The following is a 26,714-nucleotide window of genomic DNA, read 5'->3' as shown; positions in this document are numbered from 1 at the left end:
TGATCAAAATCCGAGTGTTGGGGGAGGGGAGAACAGAAAGTGATTACGTGGGACGTCTTGTTCCTGGAGTACGGTATACAGAAGGATGGATCAACCTGCGACTTGACGTGTTCCAAAGGCAAAAGCGATGTATAGTAAGATTGTTCTATGACACTATGCCAATCTATTGTTAAGAGTCTATAATAATGCATTTTATATATTTATTTATTATTATTATTTTTTTAATTAAATATATCCTACACGTATTTGTAATTTCGACCAGGAAGACTTTTCTCCCTAGTGGAAAAAAAAAAAATATAAAAAAAAATGTTTATATATCTTTACAGTTTTTGTATTTTTCTTTTTTTTGTTTTTTTTTTTTTGTTTTTTAAAATGAAATATAAGCTTCATGCTTTAGTGCTGTGCAAATTCATTATAGCATGGCGTAAATTATCCGTATGAAATGACAAAAATGGCGTCTTGGTTTGTATTTTTTTTCCCCGTTGGAATCTTAATATCCTCCCAAGCACTAGTATAAATGCATGTTACAATATCGAAAAAAAAATTAAAAATAAAACTAGTGCTATGGCTGAGATCTGTCGTCTTCGGAGAGTGAGTGTCGCTTACCGGTTAAAGCGCGTAGATCGGACAGCAGGTTATGGATGAGGAGTATTTAGTTTGTTTTTACTTCACTGAAAACATCGACGTTTGATATTAAAAACACAAAGTTGATTAATAAACGACGTCTGCTAATATCTCTGCACGATAATAAGGATAATAAAAGGCTTATGGACTACAGGAAAATTAACCCTCCCCATATTAAGGCTAGGAAAGGCACTCCTCTCGAATGCTTGGTATGAGCATGCATGCAACGGGATGCTTGAGATAAGAGTGCGCCAATAGTACGTCACCAATGACTCTCCGGCGCCCTCTGCAGAGCGCTTTCAGATTACAGGCACATTTTGCTTTGCTCCTTCCATATAAATGGTCGTTTCTCCAGTTTACTACCCTGTAAGGTAGGAGTCGCTTCTGATTTCGGCCGGATTCTACGTCTTGGGTTTCCAGTGTAGAACTCGTCTTGTAGATGGTGGTCATCAAGTATGGCTACAGCTATCTATTGTGGAGGTCGGTGACCGGACGGTAGTGCATCTGCGCGTAGATAGCCTGGAATCAGTGATATATCACTGTATTATGTGCTGCAGCAAGGATGAGTACTGTTGTAGAAGAGAACAGATTGACTTTTGTGTTTGTTTTATACCCCTGGAGACTGAATGCATTAAAAATGGATATACTATAACAAACTACAAAGTTACTCTGCAAGATCAACAAAAATAAACTTAAGATCGGTATGAGCATGTCCTCGAGTCTCTTCCAATGAAGAGAAATCTATGAGTGTCCATGTGATATATCACTTCCGTGGAGATTATGACAGGGTGTTGGTCTAAGGTTCTCTGAAGCAATGGGACTCCTCTATTCCAGCAGCATGATAGACAAGGACTATATTACATCACACTCTGCAGACACATCGCCATTTTACAGAATCACACAGCAATTGCTCTCTCCGGTCTTCTCGCGGTTTCTTTGACCTGAAAGATAAATTACAAATGTGTGAGGGTCACAGAGAAACCATACATTAGGTCCGAAAAATCCAACCCCTAACCCCTCTACACCCCCCCATCCTCCGAGACGGTTTTCATCTTCATGACCAAGCAAATTTTCACAACTCTGACCACTCACTTTATTTGGTAAAAACTCCGGTACGTTTCAACGGATCCCACTGACCTGGAGATTGTTTTTTTTGGTGACATATTGTCGTTCACGATAGTGGTTAAACGACTTGCGTTTTTTTGGGAGGAAAAAAACAAACAAAAATTTGGAGTAGAATCTCAAAACTTTGAATTTTTATGCCCTTAAATCAGAGAGTCCCATCGCACAAAATAGTGAATGAATAACATTTCCCACATGTCTACTTTACATCTGCACAATCTTGGACACAATTTTTTTTGTTTGTTAGGAAGTTATAAGGGTAAAAAGTTGACCAGCGATCTCATTTTTCCAACAAAATTGGTGCTTTACAGGAATTAATGGAATGTGGAAGGAAAAAAAAAATTCTACTTTTTTTTCCATAAAAATTTTAATTTAGACTCAATTTTCACAATGGTAACAGGAAAAAATAACCCCCAAAATTGATGTAGACTTTCTTCTGAGCATGCAGATACCCCATATATGTGGGGGGAAAACTACTGTTTGGGCGCACGGCAGGACTCTGAAGTGAAGGAGAACAGAGTGAATTTCTGAATGAAGAATTTGCTGAAATAATTAGCAGAGCTCCTGATGCACCTTAACAGTGGAAATCCCCAACAAGTGACACCATTTTGGAAACTAGACCCCTTCGGGAACTTATCTAGATCTGTATTGAGCACCTTTAACCCACACAGGTGCTTCGCAGATGTTTATAACGTTAAGCCGTGAAAAAAAAAAAAATCACATTTTTTAAAAAACAAATGTTATTTTAGCCCCAATTTTTTTTTATTTTCATGAGGGTAACAAGAGAAAATGGACCACAAACATTGTTGTGCAATTTCTCCTTAGTAGACATATACCCCATATGTGCACCTTTTGAAGTACAGTGCAAAGGTCAGAAGGGAAGATGCACCATACTGGAGTTCAGATTTTGCTGGACTGGTTTGAGTGTGCCATGTCACAGCCCCCGAGGTGTCAGCACAGCACAGCCATTAATATGGCTAATCTGGTTGTCTCAGTTTATGGACATATATCTGTAAATCTCAGGACACTGCCTCCATATTATTCAGGTCAATAGCTCTTGGCATAGTGTGGCCGCGGACCACTCGTACTTGTGAGCACCAATAGAGTCTGATCTGTAATCAGCTGCCCCCCATCTGTATAATATGAAGGCAGTGTCCTAAGATTTACATATATGGTATGTCCATAAACTAAGAAAATCAGATTAGCCATATTAATATTGGAATTAATCCCTAATTGAGGAATCAGTACTCCGTGGACTGACCCCAGGGCCAATAATTCAGGATCGGTGGCAGTCTGGTTACTCTCCTAATAGGCAGTGGGGATACTTATTGGAACCATCTAATACTAATCCCCCCAAAAAGGTCAAATAAAATAATTAGTAGCTAGGGCAATATCTATTTACCAACATACACTTTGATTTTAAATAGCACAATTCTTAATTTGGGAAATAAAAATACATTTTTAATATCCCAGAATCATTAGTTAGGGTTTATTTGCCTCACGGCAATCTGTAAGTTTAATTATTAAACCCTACGCGGATTCTCAATTTAACAGTTGGAGAATATGCAATTAGTCACCTACATATTTAAAACTATTTATCTGCAAATTACCCTTAGGGCCGCAGGTAAATAGCTCATTTCACAACAGGTTTCCTTTAAAAACGTTTTCCTTACATCTGTATCCTAGCCACAGGATAAGCGGTAAGATTGCTGCGAGCTGCACAAATAACCAGTAACAGGAGAAGAGGAGCGTCTCTAGGCTCATGTTCTTTTGGGCATTTTGTACGGTGCGGTGGTGAACTGCCACTCCACACAAACACTGTAGGAGTCAAGATGGTTTTACAACAGGCGGTGAGCAGTGCTGGTGACAATGCTGTGTCATATGTCTGGGTTTGAACCCTTGAGCTTGTGTTTTGTGGTCAGCTTCTCTGTCCGCTGAGCCACTGAAAATGCATTTTTTCTCCTGGTGCACACCCTTTCCACCAGGCGCACACCCTTTCCTCCTGGTATTTAGTTTGTTATCCTTGCATCAGTCTTTTTAGAGTAACAGGTGTATTCATTTATGCATTTGTATGCCCCATCACCTTTTGGGTGCGGCTTCATATATTTTTCCCCTTCTGGTAATAGTCTCATTTGGATGTCCAGCCATACTGCTGCAGTTTAAGCCAGTCAGTAAAAGACCAGCCAGGGTTTATCTCTTTGCTGTTTATGTTCTTTTCTCTGCACTTATCTTCTGTTTCTTTTTAGGAAGTAGGCAGCATATTCTCTAACAGTACATACTTAATCCTTTATTTTATATTTCATGGTCTGTTTTGCTCACTCTGGGATCTTTCTATTTCAGCACACTTTACCTTCTGTAGGTAATTTGCACTCTGCTCTGCCCTCAGGAGGAACGTGAAGTGCTCAACGGCCTTTCAGCTAGCACAGCTCAGAGTTGCCATTGTACAGACTGTGGTTAGGGCGGTCTCAGTTCACGCAGCAACCACTAGGTACTGCGGGGTCAGGATCTCTAGCCCCTACAGGAACCAGAAGGGTAAGTTGCAGTTTTTATTGTGTTACCCATTTTCCCCCAGAGTGAATTGCTACACAATCAAATGCTTTGGCGTCCAGATGCTAGATGGGCTTGCAGGTATCTGCGCACCTGTCTGACAGTGGACATCATCAGTGACCCTCACTCCCTGGGGCGTGATTGGCAACCCCTTTAAAGCAAACAGCCACGAGAGGTCATCAGATTCTCTATGGAAGTTATTGTAAATTTAAAGGCCACAAATGTTTACCAGATGTGGATTCCTCTAAAGGTTCCCGTATCTCAAGAACAACACCTTGTCGCACATTACTTTCAAGTGAATGGGAAATAAGGCCACCTCTCCACCTCTGCCAGGACCCCGTTCTTGAAATAAACGGGGTCTCATGGGTGGTATTTGAATCTAATATGCATTTTGTCGCATATCCTGTTAAGACGCCATAAAGGTAAAAGATAGAAATGCCCCTTTAAATTGATAATGGCCATTGTTAATTGCAAGTTCACTTACTCATTTCTGTTAGTGGCCACCTTCCTTCTGCACCATAGGAATCTACTTTCTCGGAGGCGTCTCTGCTCCAGAGCCACCGTTTTTTTTTTTTTTTTATCAGATGTATATTAGAGAACATGACAATCCCTAATATACCAGAATACTGCAATACCCCCAGGAATAATCTGGCTCCCCTGTCACCTGGCAGCATCTCCGGGGGTCCAGAAAATAACATAACAAGGACATTCTAAAAACCCGATCGAGAGGTGGTGATTGTGACAGTTTATTCTGACTATGAGAGCCCCCGTCATTGCTCCGTGAAGGGGCTGCCCTTTCAGCAAAATGCCTTGTTAAAGTTCAGCAAGTAAATTAGACGTTCCTGGCAGGGAATCACGCCAGCAACTTAATGCTGGGGAAATGTCAAGTCACTGATCAGTCTGGAATGTGAAAGAAAAATGAATATTAAATATTAGGAATCATCAAATGAACGAGAGATAATGAAGCAGAAAATCCGGCTCATGTGCTGCATGGATAGAAGGCTGCGGGCTGGGCGGGGGGCATAATGATGAGAACGTTGACCGGCAGAGAGGAGCTGTACAGCTGTACGGACCTGTCATACCTACAAGGCTGATCCCCCATTACATCAATATGTGCCCGTATGGATGATGGGTCATCAATCTCAGACACATCATACATTGCAGACCTTGTAACCCCTCGTAGTGCTCTATATTCCCATGCGTCCTACGAGAAGGGTCTCTGTGCAGCCAGCAGCCCCCCATAGTATCAGCGAAGACTGCGTGCTGATGAGCTCTCTATAGTCAGACACTGACCTCTGCGCTGATAATCACCGAGACAAGCCATGCATTACTGAGCAGATTGCAGCCATGATCTCACTGGATCAGATATTCAATGATTAAGTCCCTCGTCCTTGGTCTCATTCTGTATGTGGAGTACGTTGCGGCCACACACTTATCTGCCCTGAGAACTAAAGGATCAGGCATGTTGAAATCCAACAGCCCAATCCTTCTCCCGGCAAGATTCCCTAGCAACCAGACAACCCCCACATGCACTTATGCTGGCTATCAGATGTAAACCATTCAGGTGAGGAAAACTAAATCTCCGAGCACTAAAAAATACTCGGAGGACCCCCGAGCGTGCTCCAGAAATCTCGAGTAACGAGTATATTCGCTCATCACTAATGAACAACCCTTTAGAGCTCTGGGATTTGCCTCATGTGAACCCGGTCATGGAGGGGTTTCCACCATTTCCCACCACTGACCAGGCACAGATGCTCTTTCACGCCTAGACCGACATGTGGCAAGCACCCTGCCATGGTGAGACAGCCGTCTTCTGGTCATGTCTGAAGCCTGAAATGTCCCCTCTGCTCCCCTCCTGCATTCTGTGCTGTGATCCAGCCTTTGTTGGGGCGATCCCCACTCCAGGCATGTGATACACCAGATACACGGACAATAGCCTAGTGTAGTGCTATAGAGCAGCCATTGTCCCCGCAGCGCAGTGCCAGGCCGTGCCCACAATTATTGCTCTCATTTACAATCTGACAAGGCTTCAGTTCTCGTTACATACCTGGAGAGAAGTAAGGAGAGCATTGTAATCCTAGCTTATAATGCAAACCTGGAATCTGGATACGCAGACTCCACATCGCTGCTCAGCAGATCCAAAGATTAGGAAACAATGCTGCATAATGGCCATAAGTGGAACTGGACCAAGACTAATGATTACTGGTACTTCATCTTCAGCCAGGAGGGGTTACAGAACAAGTCCATAAATCAGGGCAATTCTAACAGGCCCTTATAAAAATCAACCAACAGTCTGGGTATTGGAGCTTCCACCTCTCAGAAACTAATGGCTGCTTTAGATTATTGGTCTAGATCGGCCAAACGACCGACGATATCAGAGATTAATTAACTGGTCATTCAGTGGCCTGTATAGACAATCCAAGCAGAATTCTAGGTGCTCAGAATTACTGGATCTGCGCATAGAATATCAGGTTATCGGCCGCACATCGCCTCTTTACACGGGGCGTTGTGATGCGGAGAACGAGCGCTTCATTCATTGGTTAATTGACAACCTGTTTAAACAGGCTGACAATCATGATCACGTGTTCCCATGTTCCCCAATTATTGGCTCATCTAAAGGTGTCATAAATGGATCTGCCTGAGCAGAAGTGTAGGTTCAGTGTGTTATCTGCGTACTGTGCCCACTCAGAAGTTCAAGGACCCCAATGTAAAATCTACAACAGGACTCGAGGGCACCAAGACCTGGAAGCAACGGTTACATCTCCACCCTTAGTATTACGCCCTCTGCCCAGTATTTACATGGATGTAACTGGATTCAGTAACTTATGCAGACAAAGTGACAGGAAAACCAAAGCTGCCATATTGTGCTGTAGACCAAGAGTTCGGTCACTGTCTCCATGCAAAACCACGTACCTTGAGAATTTGGCTCTGGCAACGTCTCTCTGGCAACCAAGTGCATCACTGTTGTCTTGCCAAGTGGAAGTTTTAATGCTGTGTGGACCAAGGAAAAGAAACAGTATCAGAAGCACAAGAACACTATGAGGGATTGATTATAGCGAGGACCTTATGTAGGAAGGTCTCACCGAGCCGGGCTCATCGGTGGGCCGAGCACCACAAGGGGCAGAACGCAGCAGACGGGACAACTTTACTATAGAGCCCAGCCCGAACCTGGCAATACTAGTGTTGGATTTCACAAAAATGGATATCTGTGATGATAATTACATACTGGTCCATAAAAGCTAGATTTTGGAAGATGCAACAAAGATGTGCCCCTTATATTTAAAAAAACAAAACAAAACATAAAAGCTAGGCAAGTAACAAAGGGGTTGTCTGGTGAAAACGAGTGATCACTTATCCAAAAGGATCAGACTGCTGGGACACACTGATGGACGGAACGGACACTTCTCGCTGACCGTATTCTCTAGCCGTGCTCCATTCACTCCCTATGGGGCGGCCGAGGGCAGCGCTTGGCTTTTACACCGGCAATGGCATAAACAATGAATGGGGCCAGTGTGGTGTATCCAAACTAGTGCTTCAGTCTAACAACGGAAATAAAAATGCCTCATCCTGCCGACTGGTGGAGGCCGCCTGCTGGGATCTGCCCCAATCAATACTTATCACCTATCCTGCAAAAGGCGATAACTTGTCTGCACCAGACAACCCCTGTAATAATACTTGTAGAAATTAGTAGTCCAGTTTCTTTAAATATTTAACCCTCATCTCTAAATTTGTCATACTTTAATGCAAATACAATAAATATTGCGGCAGTGAGGACACGTCTGCAAGTAAAACCCATACATTGCTATTAGCACTGTGGCCACAAGATGGCGACATTGTACTGCGAGAACCAAGGACAAAGCGGGTTTGTGGGGATGATAGTCTGAGCACCAGGTAATCTTACAATGGATGGATCCCATCAGTGCAGCGACAAAGAACATATATTTCCACTATATATTTTCAGCAGTGCAAAACAAAACTGACTACACGTAGGAAGTGGCTGCCAACATCAAGGGTCTGAGGCACGAGCAAGAAACCTAAACAGAGCTCAATACTAGACAGTGATCAGTATTGTAGAGGATGTACTCCGGGATATCTGCAGTGTTACATCACATCCAGGAGGGGGCCAAGCATCGCCATGAGGCAGCCGCTGGCGGCTTCTTCTAAGTCTCCTTAAGCTTGGTAAACTGGTCACATTATGGAATCCTGGCTGCAGAGCTGAGTAATTCTATTTTTCTTAAATTCCTCATCTCCATTGTGGAGATATTCGCTTGTAAAGTTAAGGTTATATTTCTCCCTTCAACCAAGGAGGTTGTTGGCCGATTCGTCTTTGGGGGCGTGTACTTTTTCTCCTGAATGAAGGTGACCAATCATATGCAGGAAGTATCAAACAGGGGGAGGAAAAGAACACACCCCAGAGAATGTCAGACCCAGCTTTCTGTGAGAGGATAGTGACAGACCAGCAGCTCTCCTCCCAAGGTCACACTGATCTTATGGTCCGCATCTCCTGTGATTACAATCAGGGGGGAGGTGAAGTAGAGCAGAGCTGTGTGTCATTACAAACACCTCTGCAGCTCTCCTCTCACAGCGCAGTCAGCTTGGCTCTACTCCGCCTAACTCCCACACTGATCATTCTGTGGGGCCGGTGGGAGAGCTACAGAAGCGTTTATACTGACCCAAAGCTCTGCAGTACTAGTCTCCCCTGCTCGTAATCACAGAAGATGCGGACAGTAAAATGAGCGTGCCTTCGGGAGGGGAGCTGGACGGTCTCATTACATGCCTTACCGAATCACACAGAGAAAGCTGGGGGACATGCTATTTCTCTGGCTTGGTTATGGTCAACATCATTTAGGGGAAGTATACATCCCAGAGACAAATTTCTGGTAACTCCCCCTTGTCTAAAGGGATAATTAGATAAACTTTACAAGCCAGTATCTCCCCAACTTACGAAACGTTTTATTCAGTTCTGCAGCCACTGTTCATGCTGTGACCAGGTTAACATGCTCAAACTGATGGAAGGTTCCTTTTCAGTCTATGGACACTTCGAGAAGCATGTATCCTGAGCTAAAACTAATTTCTACAATTGGGATTCATTACAAACTTTTAATTAATGAGTTAACTGAGTGTCAATCAGTGAGCACGTTCTGATGAGAGCTTATAACTAGTGATGAGAGAAGGCGTTTGGATGAGGTGTTATCTGAGCATGCTCGTGTGCTAATAAGAGTATCTTTGGAGTGCTCGAATCAGTGTCTGCATGACAGCTGCCGACACATGCACGGATAACCTAACAAACAGGCAATGCATGCATGTGTGACGGCAGTCGAACAGCGGCGGGGACTAGAACATAGTATTTGAGCACATCGATTACCCTATTAGTACAAGACAGCGCTCTGACAACACCCAAGCACGCTCGCTCATCACTATTTAAGGCTCATCCTCCTTCTGGGCTCCTTTGTGCTCATTTATGGCCACATGAAAGAGGAGTTGAACTTTGGGGTCATAAATCAGTTCAGAAGGACGATAAGACAAAGTCTCCTCTCAGAGCGCGCTCACTGACCGACTCTCAGTTGCCTCATCCTACAGCCAGCAATAGACAGTGTAACAAAGGCTGGAACAGGCCAAAAGGTACAATATGGTTAATTATACCCAATTGGAAAAATGGTTTTTTAGCCAAAAATAAATGCATTAAAGCATAGAAAAAAAGCATTTATGAAAAGCAGAAAACGGCTCATATCTTTAGAAAAGACAGTAAAATAAGACTTGGTAAAGCAACTTTTAGTGAAGCTTCAATAAAAAAGGTTTTGTCGTACCTCCTAAAGTCACATTGCCGTGGAGAAAGCGTCCTTGATAAATGAGTCGGAGAATGCACGGACTGCTGACCTGCTCCTCTTCCCAGTCTGAAAAAGAAAAGCGGAGACATAATGATCAACAGCGGAGCTCTTCATACAGGCGGGGGCCGACACAGCAGAGGAAAGCACCATTCTACCGCGCAGCATCTCTCGCTTTATATTAGTATATCGATTCCTGAGAATGCTGTGAGACAACCCCCTTCGGGTCTATCAGACCGGCCATAGTAACATAGTAACATAGTTAGTAAGGCCGAAAAAAGACATTTGTCCATCCAGTTCAGCCTATATTCCGTCATAATAAATCCCCAGATCTACGTCCTTTTACAGAACCTAATAATTGTATGATACAATATTGTTCTGCTCCAGGAAGACATCCATAGTAACATAGTTAGTAAGGCCGAAAAAAGACAGTGATAGATAGATATATATATTACCGGTTATTGGACAAACGAATACAATGTGACAGCTGCAAATAAGTGATGAAAAGGGAGAAATGCTACCAGAATACCTGGTGGCTCCAAAGGGTTAACCTGTGCACAATAACTGGCCAGTGTGAACAAGGCCCAGCAAACACCAGATAGGTCGTGGTGTGAATACATTGTGTCATCATTCTACTTGTCAATAGGGGGCACTGTCCGCACACATCGGATGGAGGGGCACAGCCCGCTGACCGGGGCAATAGAGGAAAGACAGCAGATCTAATAAAAAAGGCTCCCTGATTTTTCATGGGGGACACAAGACCTTGACTTGATACTTCTATCTGTCCTTTCAATGGTTCATTAAAGGGTCCATGAATAAGAGAAACTCCGCATCTCGCTAAAATGTAACACGGAAAGGAGAAAGTGAAGCTCCGCTAATGACCTCAGAGCCGAGCGCAGACTTATCGGCCACATTGGACTCCCAGAATCAATGTGACGCTGGAGGAAGAAATACCGCAGAACATGACATGATTATGGAAGCTGCTCAGATCTGGAGACGTTTCTTATTTCACACATGACCTTATTGGTGACATCAGCCATCCAACGGCGGCCGGCTACGCTGCTACTTGATTCACTCTGTCTGAACGATACAAAACAGCCAGGGTGAAACGATAAAAGGAGGACGGAGGAGGAGAAAGGAGGACGGAGGAGGAGAAAGGAGGACGGAGGAGGAGAAAGGAGGACAAAGGAGGACGGAGGAGGAGAACAAAGGAGGACGGAGGAGGAGAACAAAGGAGGACGGAGGAGGAGAACAAAGGAGGACGGAGGAGGAGAACAAAGGAGGACGGAGGAGGAGAAAGGAGGACGGAGGAGGAGAAAGGAGGACGGGGAGGAGAAAGGACGAGGAGGAGGGAGGAGGAAGGAGGAAGGAGAAGGAGGAGGGAGGAGAAGGAGAAGGGAGGACGAGGAGGAGAAAGGAGGACGAGGAGGAGAAAGGAGGACAGGGAGGAGAAAGGAGGACGGGGAGGAGGGAGCGAGGGGGAGAAGGACGAGGGGGAGAAGGACGAGGGGGAGAAGGACGAGGGGGAGAAGGACGAGGGGGAGAAGGACGAGGGGGAGAAGGACGAGGGGGAGAAGGACGAGGGGGAGAAGGACGAGGGGGAGAAGGACGAGGGGGAGAAGGACGAGGGAAGAAAAGCTTCAGCTATCTGCTCTGGAAAAATAAGTCAGATGCAGGATGTATTTCAAAAACCTGACCTGCACATCCAAACATAGACTCAGTGTGAACAGGTGCTGAACCTAGAGTCGCCAACTCGTATATAGTTAAGTAAATAAGGCAGCACACTGCAGCGCTAGAACATACAAACTTGAAAACACGAAATTTGAACTGCATTACTGCACTAGAAATATGAAAAATGAGAGCTTTTAGCGCATAAAAATGGCCAATTTTATGTGTACCTGGTAGCCCCGTTACGGCATCTCTCTTATACCAGGTCCTAAACTTGCCTTACCTCGCTGAGAATAAACGTCTCCATCTGAATGGGTGCATGTGAAACCTCTTACTAGACTAAAATTCTCTCTCTCTGTGGAGGGGTATTGGACCTGCTGTAATTAAAACACCTGAAGCTAGGAGGCGGAGTGCACGATCAGAAGGCTAAAGAATACATTTCAAAAACCTGACCTGCACATCCAAACATAGACTGAGTGTGAACAGGTGCTGAACCCAGAGTCGCCAACTCGTATATAGTTAAATAAATAGGGCAGCACACTGCAGCGCCAAAACATGCAAACTTGAAAACACGAAATTTGAACTGCATTACTGCACTAGAAATATGAAGAGACGTTTATTCTCAGCGAGGTAAGGCAAGTTTAGGACCTGGTGTAAGAGATGCCGTAACGGGGCTACCAGGTACACATAAAATTGGCCATTTTTATGCGCGAAAAGCTCTCATTTTTCATATTACTAGTGCAGTAATGCAGTTCAAATTTCGTTTTTCAAGTTTGTATGTTCTAGCGCTGCAGTGTGCTGCCTTATTTACTTAGACGCAGGATGTAAACCTGACAGCAGCCCCAGAATGGAGACCGCAGCTCAGCAGACACTGCCAGCAGCATGGGATGACACTCGCATCCCAGTGTGAGCGATCAAAGCAAAACTGTGAATGATCACATTCAGAAACTAAGATAAACTACACTCTACAGCAAAACAAAGACAGAGGAGTTGTCCATTGAGAAGATGGTGAGAGTCTCGTCCGGTTGTAAGAAGTAGAATTTATCAAAAGAAAGTTTATGAAACTCCTTCAACATTTGCGATTATAGAATAGAAAAAGAAATGAATGTACTAAAATGCTTTAAATGCAATCCAGTGAAGAGTTACGGCATTTACACAGCATGGCGCCACCTGGTGGTTACAGTGTATAGCGTTATTAACCGGGGAGTGAAGATATGCAGGGACTGAATTAACTGATTAATTGCGCCTTGTGGGCTCAACCAGTGCACAGAAAGTGGGATCAAGGGGTAATCCCAGTACATGGTCCATAAGCATACATGTATTTGTAGGATGCCTATATACCCTACACCAGGGGTGTCAAACTGCATTCCTCGAGGGCTGCAAACAGGTCATGTTTTCAGGATTTCCTTGTACTGCACAGGTGATAATTTAATCACCTACACAAATAATGAGTTGGTGATTAAATTATCACCTGTGCAGTACAAGGAAATCCTGAAAACATGACCTGTTTGCAGCCCTTGAGGAATACGGTTTGACACCCCTGCCCTACACTGGAATATTGGGAGCTTCTCCTTTAAATACAGAGTACTAGCGAAACCGACTCCATGTCCCGGATTTATCTGTAACCTCAGATCACTGTTTGGGTGCAAACAGAAAAAGAAATGAAATCTGTTTAGCAAACACCCACGGAGATATTGGAATAATTACTGTAGGAGAACACAATGCACAAGTCTATACTAGTCCGTGCCCTCCGCCGGCAGGCTCCAGCCTCTGCCCTCCACCGTTATGGGCTGTGCCACCCATACACCGGCTCATTTTGCATATATTAGAGGGAAATTGTGTGTCAGGACTGTATGGCGGAGGCTGCAGGTTGGCACGGCTTAGAAGGTTATTAAACACAATGGCTATATAGGTTTCCATACATTACAGGTTTTCAAGTACCTTTATCAAAATCCTACTGGCACCAACACCAGGATAAAACGTGTCTAGTATAAATGGCAAATAACGGGGCTCAACCTGTGGCTCCATCACGGTCCAAATAAGAAACGAGATCTATGAACATTGAAGTACACAGAATCTTTGGGACAACCCTTAAGGCCGTCATACATATTAGATTAATGTCAGCCGAACCCAACGATACCGACAGGTTCCGCCAGCAGTCTAATGAGTGTGCCCCCTCCGACTGTGCCCTGATAGATGCTGGGGACTGAAGGATCAGATTTAGGCCTGACGATCCTTTTGAGGTTACGTAGCAGTATAGCCTATGGTCAGCGGCTCTGTCGGGGCTTACGTCTGAAGCTCTGGAACACGGAATCTTGATGCCCAACTTAAATAGGTGGCTATGACGGAAAATGATGTCCAATAGAGCATAAAATGACTCCATCTGCAGCCAATGGCCCCAATCGAGCAAAGTCACATTTCCAGCAGGGATTCAGACATGATCCCCAACGTAACAACTGTACGTAGGCAAAAACGCCATGTGAACCCAGCCATGGAGAGGACTGGCTGTGGCTCTACCCGAGAACACAGAAGCACATGGGCAGCTGAGCCACTCACAGGACATCTCCCAGGTAGTCTCCAATGTTCTAGATGATGGGCCAAACCCCAGGGCCTCCGTGAACACAGGTCATACTGCCACAGCACCATGCATACAGGTGTTCTTGGTACTTCAACTGGACAGGCGGTACCCACCAGTGTAATATATTGCATTGTAAGTGGGGCCCTCCCAATTGGTGAGGACCCAGGACGCTGGACCCCTAATAGTCATACAAAGACTAGTTTACGACGGAGTCTTACAATACCAAGCAGAGTTGAGTTTGATAAACGTGGTTGGAGCAGTCTTCCGTATAGGATGTTTACGGGCCGAGCAGGGACTGACTGTCCTCACTGGGACAGTGCTTAGAGAACGTCTACACCTTCCTAGATTACGTTCCTCTTGTAGTACTGTATAGTCTTAACCGATCACCGCAGACAGTCACACAGACAGAATATCTTGATATGAGGTTTTTGCATCGAGACGGGTTTCCTTTGCAGAGAGTAAACATTTTGGCTACTGAAGATGTAAACACGAGAAGATAATACTTAATTGGATGTTTCTTTGGAAACGAGGCCAAGTTCGTGAGGTTTCAAATTATAGTTCTCAGTGGTGGATCCGCGGGTTACACATCAGTAAACTACAGAAACAGAGAGCGGGGAGATGAGAGCAGAGCAGCTCCAGGTGAATGTGGATGCTGCAGCCTAGACCCTAAGGCCAAGCTCACAACCACTGGCACTTGTGGGTGCTCACATTGGCATAAAACCTTCGGTGATGGCAAATGGAAGGGGTTTGTTAGCCGAGTGGCTGCTGCTGTGACCAAACCCCTACCACCCATCTGCCTTTGGTTAGATGAGGGTGGGCAAGGTAAGGGGCAGAACATGTGCTGGGATGGCAACCTTCATCACAAAGATAACCAGTTGGGTATAATACTAATGCCAAGCTATGTACTGAGCAACGTATGTGGCTACGACTGGGCTAGTAAGGTGTGCAGAACCCATGCATGAAGGGAAATTGAACCTGGCATCAAGCGCAACATTTCTTCCATACTAAATAACTACATTTAGGCCCGACATGATATTGTTTGGCCCTAGTGACCATTTCCTTTTAAGACTCTAAGGGCCCATGAATTGGTGTTGATGAGATGTGTTGGAGTCAAGACGTTCTGGATTCACAAAGAGGCGTGTGGTGTGCCTGGCTACAAACCCTATTACGGTCAATGCTAGAGTGAGATTTTTGGGGCAGCAAACTGTGTCCCTAGTCATGAATTTGACAAGTTAAGTTAAGCTTCCAAAGACCCCGTCCTGCCCACTTTGTCGGAGGTGGGCAAAAATGTTGTGAACACCAAAAGTTGCAAAATTTTAGCACAGCCTTGGAGTTGCACCAAAATGTCGTCATTTTTCATTGTTTTTTAGCAGAATATCGATGTAAACGTGTTGATGAATCGAGCATTATTTTATATAATCATAGGGTAGGAGGTCTTACACAGAAGGTTACCGACTCCAAAAGGACTTATAGTGATGGGAACCAGTCTGGGAAATTCTGAACAAAGTAAGGTGGAAAATGTAAGAGCCAGCCATGACACCCTGTACGACCCTGTCCAATTGAAGAACGCACATATTTACATATATTATAAGAAAAACAAAATGACGCCCCCTACAGGAACAGCAGAACACATCACCTTCCCCAGACCTTCTCCCCACTAGTCATAGCAGCTCCAACAGTAACCACTTCTGATGGGTACAGCTCTAACCAAAATCTAACCTGTGTGTACACCACAGGTATGTGATCTGCGATTACACAAGGCAAGGGAAAGAAATGGAGCCTTGAGCTACACAAGAAATAAGCATGAAATGAGGACTCCTCACACTGCCCAGAAAATGGTCATTCAAGCAAGAGAGCGAAGAGAAATCACCTCTACCGAACAACCAACTACCTGAAAAAGAAGAAGAACCAATGGACGACAAGGGGGCGAAGAGAAATCACCTCTACCGAACAACCAACTACCTGAAAAAGAAGAAGAACCAATGGACGACAAGGGGGCGAAGAGAAATCACCTCTACCGAACAACCAACTACCTGAAAAAGAAGAAACAATGGACAACACAAGGGAGCGAAGAGAAATCACCTCTACCGAACAACTAACTACCTGAAAAAGAAGAAACAATGGACGACAAAAAGGAGGGAAGAGAAATCACCTCTACCGAGCAACCAACTACCTGAAAAAGAAGAAACAATGGACAACATCTCATCGCCCACACAGAACCGGTTTATCATGGCAGGATACACCGCATGAAGGGCAACAAAGCGAGTGGAAACCTGGGGGAATAACGCACCTTTTATTTCTTTGCATAAAATTTTCATGTATTTTTGGAGTCCTCTGGACACGGCCGTGACACTGTTGCACCCCAACTTTGTATTGCTAAGAAGAGTGCAGCTGCCGTGCATGTGCCCCCTCTCTGTTTCCAATGGCAAGAGACAGGGTCGTCTTCAAGATGGGCGATATCCCAGAGGAAAGTCCCGCATCTATGGTATATTTATCACACACCCTCTCAGTGGACACAACACATTGGTCTGGTGGGTAAGGCCATGTACCACTCCTATGACGGCCTGCACACAGACTGTCGGCTGTATGCCATATTAAATCTTTTCAGCCTTCAAAACGTAAATGAATGTTTTTATTCACCGTCAAGAAGCAGAGATCCTGAAACCTGAACAATTGATACACAATAAGAAATCTGTCTCCTCTATTATACAACCTTTCCCATAATAAGAATTAAAGAACCTTAAAGGGGTCCGAAACGAACATTGATGTAATTCTAAATCTATATTTAATGTAATAATCCAATTGGTTTTCTAAATTACTTTAAACATTCCCTATCCTTCCATCACATACGGTCTCTAACTGCTTTTCTTTTTTTAATACCATCTTCCTGTTTGATGATATTCCTTTTGAGAATGCCCAGTGCCTGCTGGGATACTCAAATGGGATGTCAATAGGGGCAGAGTTCTCTCCTTACAATGTGCACTGACAGTGCGCTCTTGCTGGCTTATCACTTCTCATTACAGCCAGCGAGGGAGTGCACTGTCACTGTGCAGTAAAGGTATATCGCACAGTGATCAGAAGCTATTGTGCATACATTGGAATTGAGAAGTGACGCATGCTAAGTAGAGCAGGGACTAGCCCAGCATCTGAAATGGGCATAACTGAAGATGCCTCGTTTCAGGGTGGGGACAGAGGCTGGTGCCTGCAGCATCTGCCCTTTGATGATGTTTTGTTTGAGCATCCCAGCATGCACTGGGGGTACTCAAACGAAATGTCTTCAAACAGTAATTTGATTAAAAAAAAACCCCATAAAACAGAAGAGGAAACGGTAGGGAATTTTTAATTAAAGTATTATAAAACCAATTACGGTAGATTATTACAATAGACAGACATTTAGGATTATATATCAGTGTTCGTGTCGTACCACCCCTTTAATTGAGAAATAAGAGAATTTGCCAATGCTGGAAATGGATGAAGCATGTGCCTAGGAGGAAGAACGATATTACCATCCCAGTGACATTGAATTTCTGCAAGATGCTATCAATGACAGATTCTCTTGTAAATGCTTTTCCACATTAACCCATTCAAGCCCCGAGCAAAAACCTTGACTTGAAGAACTGCTTCTATGTGATAAGGAGGTTAATGGACTACTTAGCTTTAATAAGCAGCGCAGAGAGCCTTGTGGGCATATAGGTTTAAATGGGCATGAAATAATAATTGTATGAATTATGGACGAGGCCAGAATTTGTAAGGAAAAGGGATCTTTACCGCTTGGCCCTTCTAAGGGGATTGGTGATGTCAGGACTTGAAAGGACTTTTGGCTGAAGACCATAATATTGGCAAGGAGTTTGTATGTTCTCCTCCGGGTTCTCCAGTTTCCTACCACACTCCAAGGACATACTAATAGGTAATCTAGATTGTGAGCCCCAATGGGGACAGAGATGATAATGCATGTAAAGTACTGTGTAATTAATGACGCTATATAAGCGAGTAAAATAAATCAATCATTATCTGCGCAGCAGAGGCAGCTCTGAAATGAGAGCTGAAAATGAATGGGTGCAATACAGCAATTTTGGGTCCCTTGTACCAATTTTGATAAATCTTGCATAACCAACAGAGTGGAATTAACACATGGTAAAATAACAGTAAATTACAGTCTAGCGAAGGTAGGTGAAGAAAACTATTTTAGATCGAAGGCAAGGGGATGCATGTAGTTATGTATTTTACTCACTTACATAACGCCATTAATTCTGCAGCACTTTACAGACATCATCATCATCATCGCTCTCCCCATTGGGATTCACAATCTAAATTCCCTATCAGTAGGTCTTTGGAGTGTGGGAGGAAATTGGAGTGTCGCGACTCGTCAGGTGTCAGGGACTGCGTCCTGGCTCGCCTTGTAGCCCAGACTACTTCCGATGGTGAAGACGCCGGGGCCACGTAACTTGCCTTGGCTCCTGAATCCGTTCTCAGAACGTACCCTTCCCCCACCAAGGGAGGAGGGGAGTAGAAGTGTATCGTAATACACCAAACTAACAAGGTAATAAGAACAGGGATAAAGGAAAATACTAATCATACAAATATACAAACAAACAACAGAGGTAAACACCGGGGAGGATGAGGTTAACCCAAAGTAGGAGAAGAAAGGGAATTATCACACACTCAAATCAAAACGTTCTCCAATAACTAGCAACCACCACATCCAGTCATGCAGCATAAGCTATCTCTGACAATGAGTGCTAGCCAGGACCCAGATTATATAGGAAATGGAAGTGGCTAACAGTGCTTCTAATCAGTGCAGGACTAGGAGAAATCAGATGCTTCTGGCTCCTCTCTGTCACGGTAAACCTGTGACACGGAGAACTTGAAGGAAACCCGCGCAAACACGGGGAGAACATACAAACTCCAACGGTGTCCTTGGTGGGATTTGAACTCAGGATACCAGTGCTGCAGAGTAACAGTGCTGCTACCCACTGAGCCACCATGCTGCCTTGATCAAGTAAACCGTGCCAACTTGAGACTCTACTTCTTTCCAAAAGCATGAAATCATGGGAAATTTCCACCTTATGTGGATAAAGACCCCCAGGCTGTGGCCTCTGCTCCAGTGTATAATACAGTAGGTTGAAGAGTTTGGCTACCATGACTAGTGACTGACACCATCTAGTTTATCACTTCCTGCAAATCTATCGATGCAAAGTGTGTTGAGAGAAAGATCTAGGCACTGAAATCTTCTCTAGAAGTCCAAGCTTTAAAAGCTTGTCCAGGATTACAATATTGGTGACTTATTTCCGCCAGACGATCAATGTCAGATTGGTGGAGGTCCGACGCCTGGCACTCACCACCAATTAGTGGACCGCACTGGCATGGTACAGCTCCGTACGCTATAGTGGCCATTCTCGGGTACTGCAGCTCAGCTCCCAGTGAAGTGTTGATCGGTAGGGATGTCAGACCTCAACCAAACGGATATGACCAATCATTAGAATTGGTGATAACACTCTAGTTCTGGATAACCCCTTTAAAGACAATTGGGCTTGTTTGGGCTACTGTATGTCACTACATTAATATAGAGCTTTGAAATCAGATGGCTAGGTTGAATGCAGAAATCCAGAAATGTTTCGAGTTAAGTGAGGTTTAACAATGATAAATGTAAGGTTATACACATGGGAAGAGGGAATCAATATCACCATTACACACTGAACGGGAAACCACTGGGTAAATCTGACAGGGAGAAGGACTTGGGGATCCTAGTTAATGATAAACTTACCTGGAGCAGTCAGTGCCAGGCAGCAGCTGCCAAGGCAAACAGGATCATGGGGTGCATTAAAAGAGGTCTGGATACACATGATGAGAGCATTATACTGCCTCTGTACAAATCCCTAGTTAGACCGCACATGGAGTACTGTGTCCAGTTTTGGGCACCGGTGCTCAGGAAGGATATAATGGAACTAGAGAGAGTACAAAGGAGGGCAACAAAATTAATAAAGGGGATGGGAGAACTACAAAACCCAGATAGATTAGCGAAATTAGGATTATTTAGTCTAGAAAAAAGACGACTGAGGGGCGATCTAATAACCATGTATAAGTATATAAGGGGACAATACAATTATCTCGCTGAGGATCTGTTTATACCAAGGAAGGTGACGGGCACAAGGGGGCATTCTTTGCGTCTGGAGGAGAGAAGGTTTTTCCACCAACATAGAAGAGGATTCTTTACTGTTAGGGCAGTGAGAATCTGGAATTGCTTGCCTGAGGAGGTGGTGATGGCGAACTCAGTCGAGGGGTTCAAGAGAGGCCTGGATGTCTTCCTGGAGCAGAACAATATTGTATCATACAATTATTAGGTTCTGTAGAAGGACGTAGATCTGGGTATTTATTATGATGGAATATAGGCTGAACTGGATGGACAAATGTCTTTTTTCGGCCTTACTAACTATGTTACTATGTTACTAAGTGACAAGTCTTTGGTTAATTTAGGAACCTAGAAAGTCTACACAGACTGTTGTGAAACCTACGTATTGCGTTGGAGGCCAATTAGTACCTACGTTACCAAGGCGTAGCGGGGCTAATGAGGAACCCTCCGATTCTTTAGGAGAGCATGCAATTGAGCATCAGCAACTGCAGTCCAAACACCCGGGATAGTAAATTAGATGGTATAAGTGGGAATGGAAAATGTATGAAAAGGTGGGCACTATTAGTATCAAGTACTGACTGACCTCTTACTGAGAGCAGCACATAATGCCGCATTGTTCTTGAAGTCTCTGAGTCCCATAAAGCCGACCATTTCATAAATTTAAGATTTTCTGTTTTCTACATTTATAATTTTACACTGAACCCAATTTCTAACCATCAAACGGTCTCAAACTGGTAATGGTTTGCGTGCTTAAAGGGGTTGTCCACTTTATCTTTTAACAAATGTTGTGGACAGCATTTTGTGGCACTTAATAAAAGTATTACAGGTTCTCCTCCTTTCTCACAGACCACACGGTTCTCTTGACCACCATATTGCTGCTGATGGAGAAACATGCATATTTCTTACCCTTTACATGATTTTCTACAGTGCTGCAGATATCTGCTTTACAACAGTGTTTTTAGGTCACATGGCAGGAAGTCCACAGTGTCTCTTAAAGGGGCTGTCTAGGCTTGGTGTTCAAGCCTACAGTCATTCTATGAGACTGTGAACCCTCACACTGAGCACGGTCTGGATTCTCTGGTGCAGAGAGTGCGGGCGTGTGACTGCAAGCATGCGATTTGCATACGGCCAGTCACATACTGACTAGACATGTGCAGCCTTGCTCAATACAACTGAATTGAGTGAGGCTGGATGTCTAGTCGGAATGTGGCCAGAAGTAAGCAGAATGCATCCATGTGGTCACATAACCGCCCACTCCCAGTGCTGGAGAATCCAGAGAACGCAAAGTGAGGATTCACAAGTTTGCCGTCACATAGTGTGACTGAACCTGAACCCCAATCCTGGACAACCTCAGGGGAAGAAGTGTGTTAAAGGGAATCTGTCACCACATTTGACCTATCTAAACTATTAATATGGCCATACCGGTTATGAACTGCTGAAAACAGTCCTGCCTGTATGTCTCATGTGTTGTTGCTGAGAAATCAGCTTCTATCACTTTATATAGTGCAAATGTGCTGACAGATTCCCTTTAACAAGGTATATATTAGGACATAGGATTATTTTCAATGTTATAATTACACCATTTCCTCCTAAGCTTTATTTAAAAGACAGCGCCGTTTACTCCTCTTGGGGTGACATCACACCCATAGTAGCCTCATGTTTGTTCTCCAAGTCTTTTTGCTTTTTCTTGTAAGAATGTCATACTTGTCTATCAAAGCTTTCCTAAAAAACTGCTCTTTAAAGCTCACTTTTGCCTAATTAGAGAAGAACAGATGGTTGTGCCAGCGTCAATTACCAGTTGAGTCAATTAAGCCGGGGCGATCACAAGTGGACATCTACCTACTATAATTTCATGAGTGCAGGAAGAAAACCGCCTGATATCGGCTCTTCTTGTGTAGTTTTCCATCTAATTAGATTGCAAGCTCTTTACTGAAACTATTTTGAGGTCATGTCTTTGCTGTCCCTGACTATTCATACTTGATAATCAAATGTGACATCAAGTAAAGATAAATCGTGCAAAAAGTGTGAGCCAGAGGCAGCAGTGCGGGGAGGGCACTGTGCTCGCTGAATGACATTTTAGCCTAATTACAAGAATAGGATCGGTGATTATGCATTATTGTAGGAGAAGGATAGAAGAACTTTTTAATTTTTTTTGTCACTAAGACATTTGGCAAGCAATCTTAGAAATTTAGTAGGAAATCTAAGAAACAGCAAGTGTGAAAGATTGGGTATATTAATAGATCACAGAATGCACACGAGTCAACAGTGTGATGCAGCAGCAAAAAAGGCAAACACAGTTCTAGGATGTTTTAAGAGAAATATAGACTCCAGATCACGTGAAGTCATTATCCCCCTCTACTCCTCCTTGGGTCAGACCTCATCTGGAATACTGAGTCTAGTTCATGGAATCACATTTTTAAAAAAAAAAGACATTGAAAAACTGGAGCAAGTTCAGAGAAGAGCAACCAGGATGGTGAGCGGACTGTAAAGTATGTCCTATGAGGAACGGTTACAGGATTTGGGAATGTTTAGCTTGCAAAAAAGAAGGCTGAGAGGAGACTCAATAGCGGTCTACAAATATCTCAAGGGCTGTCACATTGTAGAAGGATCATCTTTATTCTCATTTGCACAAGGAAAGACTAGAAGCAATGGGATGAAACTGAATGGGAGGAGACACATTAGATATAGAAAAAACTTTTTGACAGTGAGGGTGATCAGTGAGTGGAACAGGCTGCCACGAGAGGTGGCGAGTTCTCCTTCAATGGAAGCCTTAAAACAGAGGCTGGACAGACATCTGTCCGAGATGGGTTAGTGAATCCTACATTGAGCAGGAGGTTGGACACGATGACCCCGGAGGTCCCTTCCAACTCTACCATTCTAGGATTATAAGACACTAGGATTGTAGGACACAGCTTAGTCCTCTGTATCTTCATCCAATAAAGGTACTATTCAGGCTGTATGGCGTTTAAAGACAGAGCAAGCAGTGATATCTGTCAGCTAATCCTCCTGACAGCCCACATAGACCCGCAATATCGCCTGAGCTGAGCATGCTCTCAAGAGAAAGAAAAATAAAGCAGCTGCCAGGCTGCTCATTTAAGAGTCGGCATGTCAAATTCCAAGATGTTTAGTCATTCTTTCCCTTCAATAGCTGATGTCAGGCAAGAGCTTTGACACCAGCATACACATTAGATGATGTTCATGGCCACCTTAACCCCTTCCCGCCCTTTTTCGTTTTTCGCTCCCCTCCTTCCCAAAGCCATAACTTTTTTATTTTTCCATCAATTTGGCCATGTGAGGGCTTATTTTTTGCGGGACGAGTTGTACTTTTGAACAACACCATGGTAAATGTCTTGTACTAGAAAACAGAAAAAAACTCCAAGTGCGGTGAAATTGCAAAAATAGTGCAATCCCACACTTGTTTTTTGCTTGGCTTTTTTGCTAGGTTCACTAAATGCTAAAACTGACCTGCCATTATGATTCTCCAGGTCATTACGAGTTCATAGACACCTAACATGTCTAGGTTATTTTTTATCTAAGTTGATAAAAAATTCAAAACTTTGCTAGAAAAAAAAAATTGTGCCATTTTCCGATACCCGTAGCGTCTCCATTTTTCGTGATCTGCAGGCGGGTGAGGGCTTATTTTTTGCGTGCCAAGCTGACGTTTTTAATGATACCACTTTTGTGCAGATACGTTCTTTTGATCGCCCGTTATTGCATTTTAATGCAATGTTGCGGCGACCAAAAAAAAGTAATTCTGGCGTTTCGAATTTTTTTCTCGCTACGCCGTTTAGCGATCAGGTTAATCCTTTTTTTATTGATAGATCCTGTTCACACAGGATGCATTATAGTCAGCAATGGCTAGCCCGCTATATGGCGTCATTAATAGGCTTTGAGCCATATGCTCCGCATTTCTGTGTGCACATGCCACATACAGATCATTTGTTTGCACGGGTGTACCAAGCGGCCAATTACTGATGGTAGGCTGGCTGCCTTATCGGTATTATTGCACCTGTGTATTTGCCATCTTTATTTGGGTCCGCTGCACCTTGGTTAGTGCAATTGTTTGGAGGCCCTGGACAGGTAAGCATCTCTGCCTGTGTACTGGTGTTTTTTTGTCTTATTTCAGAGAAATCAATAATTTCCTTAATATGTAAATGAGCTGTTAAGATCTATGGGCCGGACATAGATCTCCCAGAGAACTTGCTTCCAGAACTTATGTCAAATGAAACGGGCATTACCCGTGTGAGACATGAAGATCAGAAGAGCAGACTGTCAGTCATTACATGTCTCACACTGGTAAGGCCTCCTTTCATTTAACATACACTATGGAAGAATATTCTCTGGGAGATCTATGACCGGCCCTTAGATCTTAACAGCTCGTTTGCATATTAAGAAAAATATGGATGTCTCTGGAATAAAGATCAGATAGCAGATATCATGGTATCATTTAATCCTATGACCTACATGGCCATATAGACGGCTTAGGGAAGTTGATTTTACTGACAGATTCACTTTAAAAAGGGAAAAACTTGACCAATCCCACACATCAGCTCCTATTGAAGTGGGTAGGAGCCAATCTACAGTGCCAGTCAGCAGGCACTGAACCAAATGTGCAGAACTGGAGTTTAAGCCAATCTGCTGCCGGAGGTCATCGTTAAATTGGTGGGAGTGGGAGTGCGAGGTGTTGCCCCCCCCCCCCCCCCTCAAACTTATACTAATCACTCATCCTAAGCATAGGTCAACACTATAAAAGTTGTAAACAACCCCTTTAACACTAGGACTACTGGTATAGTCATTTTGACTGCTTACTTGCAGTAGTTCTAGTCAGGGTTCACGAGTCCAGTAGATCTAGTGTTAATTACTGTGACTTTAGACAAGATTTATCTGACAAATTACCTAAATCTAGGATTCCACGTTCAAATCGTAATCACAAGATCCCGCTATGCTACAGATGCACCATAAAAGAAAAAATGAGAGCCCCAGCAATGACCTCCTACAACAGGGCCCTCTACTGGCAGTGATGAAACTACATGCAAGCAGCCTCCCATGCGCCATGTAGTTCCTGCATGGTGGAACATTCCCTTTAAGAGTACAAAAATCTGCCAACACAGGCACAGACCATAGAAATATTTCTATGGCAACTATAAACAGACTTTCTACCCTGTATAAACTACATTATTGCTTGTTACTGCACCAATAATGTTAATATAGAGGAGAGCGACTGCAGTCACCTTGGAAACAAGTATTTCCCCCATCACCGCGGTGTTATCAGCAATGGCTTCCTATGAGAGAGGTCCGGGGAGACCGTTCTGAAAAGACGCAGCATCCCCTGCACATTACACCCTGTGCATTGTACCCTCCAGGGTCCCCCCGGCCCCTGCACAGATCTGGGGAGCACATGGCGATTCAGCAAACTCCGAAGTGTCCAACATCTTCCACTGCACAAAATCTCAGTGCTGCGGTGCGGAGGACACCAAACACTATTTCATGCCGCCTGGCAGGATGCCTGCCCTACTTCTACAGACGGAGGACAACAGTGAAGCCAAACGTCAGCATCTCTAGGAGGCAGCACAAACTGAGAGACTTGCAGAAAATGATACACAAGGCTTCCTGCTGAGAAGCCAGGATCCACACAAATCCTGCAGGAAGAAAAATCTCCCCAAGCCCATGTTTCCATGGTGGGAACGACTAACGAAAAATAAAACCTCAATGTGAGTGCAGAGGAAAGGAAAGGGGGCGGCCCGGCGTCACAGAGGAAAGGAAAGGGGGCGGCCCGGCGTCACAGAGGAAAGGAAAGGGGGCGGCCCGGCGTCACAGAGGAAAGGAAAGGGGGCGGCCCGGCGTCACAGAGGAGAGGAAAGGGGGCGGCCCGGCGTCACAGAGGAGAGGAAAGGGGGCGGCCCGGCGTCACAGAGGAGAGGAAAGGGGGCGGCCCGGCGTCACAGAGGAGAGGAAAGGGGGCGGCCCGGTGTCACAGAGGAGAGGAAAGGGGGCGGCCCGGCGTCACAGAGGAGAGGAAAGGGGGCGGCCCGGCGTCACAGAGGAAAGGAAAGGGGGCGGCCCGGCGTCACAGAGGAGAGGAAAGGGGGCGGCCCGGCGTCACAGAGGAGAGGAAAGGGGGCGGCCCGGCGTCACAGAGGAGAGGAAAGGGGGCGGCCCGGCATCACAGAGGAGAGGAAAGGGGGCGGCCCGGCGTCACAGAGGAGAGGAAAGGGGGCGG

At 44.4% G+C, this 26,714-nt stretch overlaps 1 protein-coding gene across 1 annotated transcript in view; it reads right to left on the bottom strand.

Annotated features, from left to right (window-relative positions):
* Nucleotides 1-319: 319 nt before the first annotated feature.
* Nucleotides 320-26,714, bottom strand: part of UBL3 (ubiquitin like 3) — a 142,522-nt gene continuing 116,127 nt past the window's right edge. The window contains exons 3-5 of the mRNA XM_069759016.1: nt 10,101-10,187; nt 7,207-7,284; nt 320-1,565 (exon numbers count right to left, since the gene is read on the bottom strand). Of these exons, the coding sequence (XP_069615117.1) occupies nt 1,513-1,565; nt 7,207-7,284; nt 10,101-10,187 (218 nt within the window). The 3' untranslated portion in view covers nt 320-1,512. The remainder of the gene's footprint in view (nt 1,566-7,206; nt 7,285-10,100; nt 10,188-26,714) is intronic.

This window comes from Ranitomeya imitator, chromosome 3, assembly GCF_032444005.1.
Source record: "Ranitomeya imitator isolate aRanImi1 chromosome 3, aRanImi1.pri, whole genome shotgun sequence".
Taxonomy (NCBI): Eukaryota; Metazoa; Chordata; class Amphibia; order Anura; family Dendrobatidae; genus Ranitomeya; species Ranitomeya imitator.
This window is presented reverse-complemented; position numbering and strand designations above follow the sequence as displayed.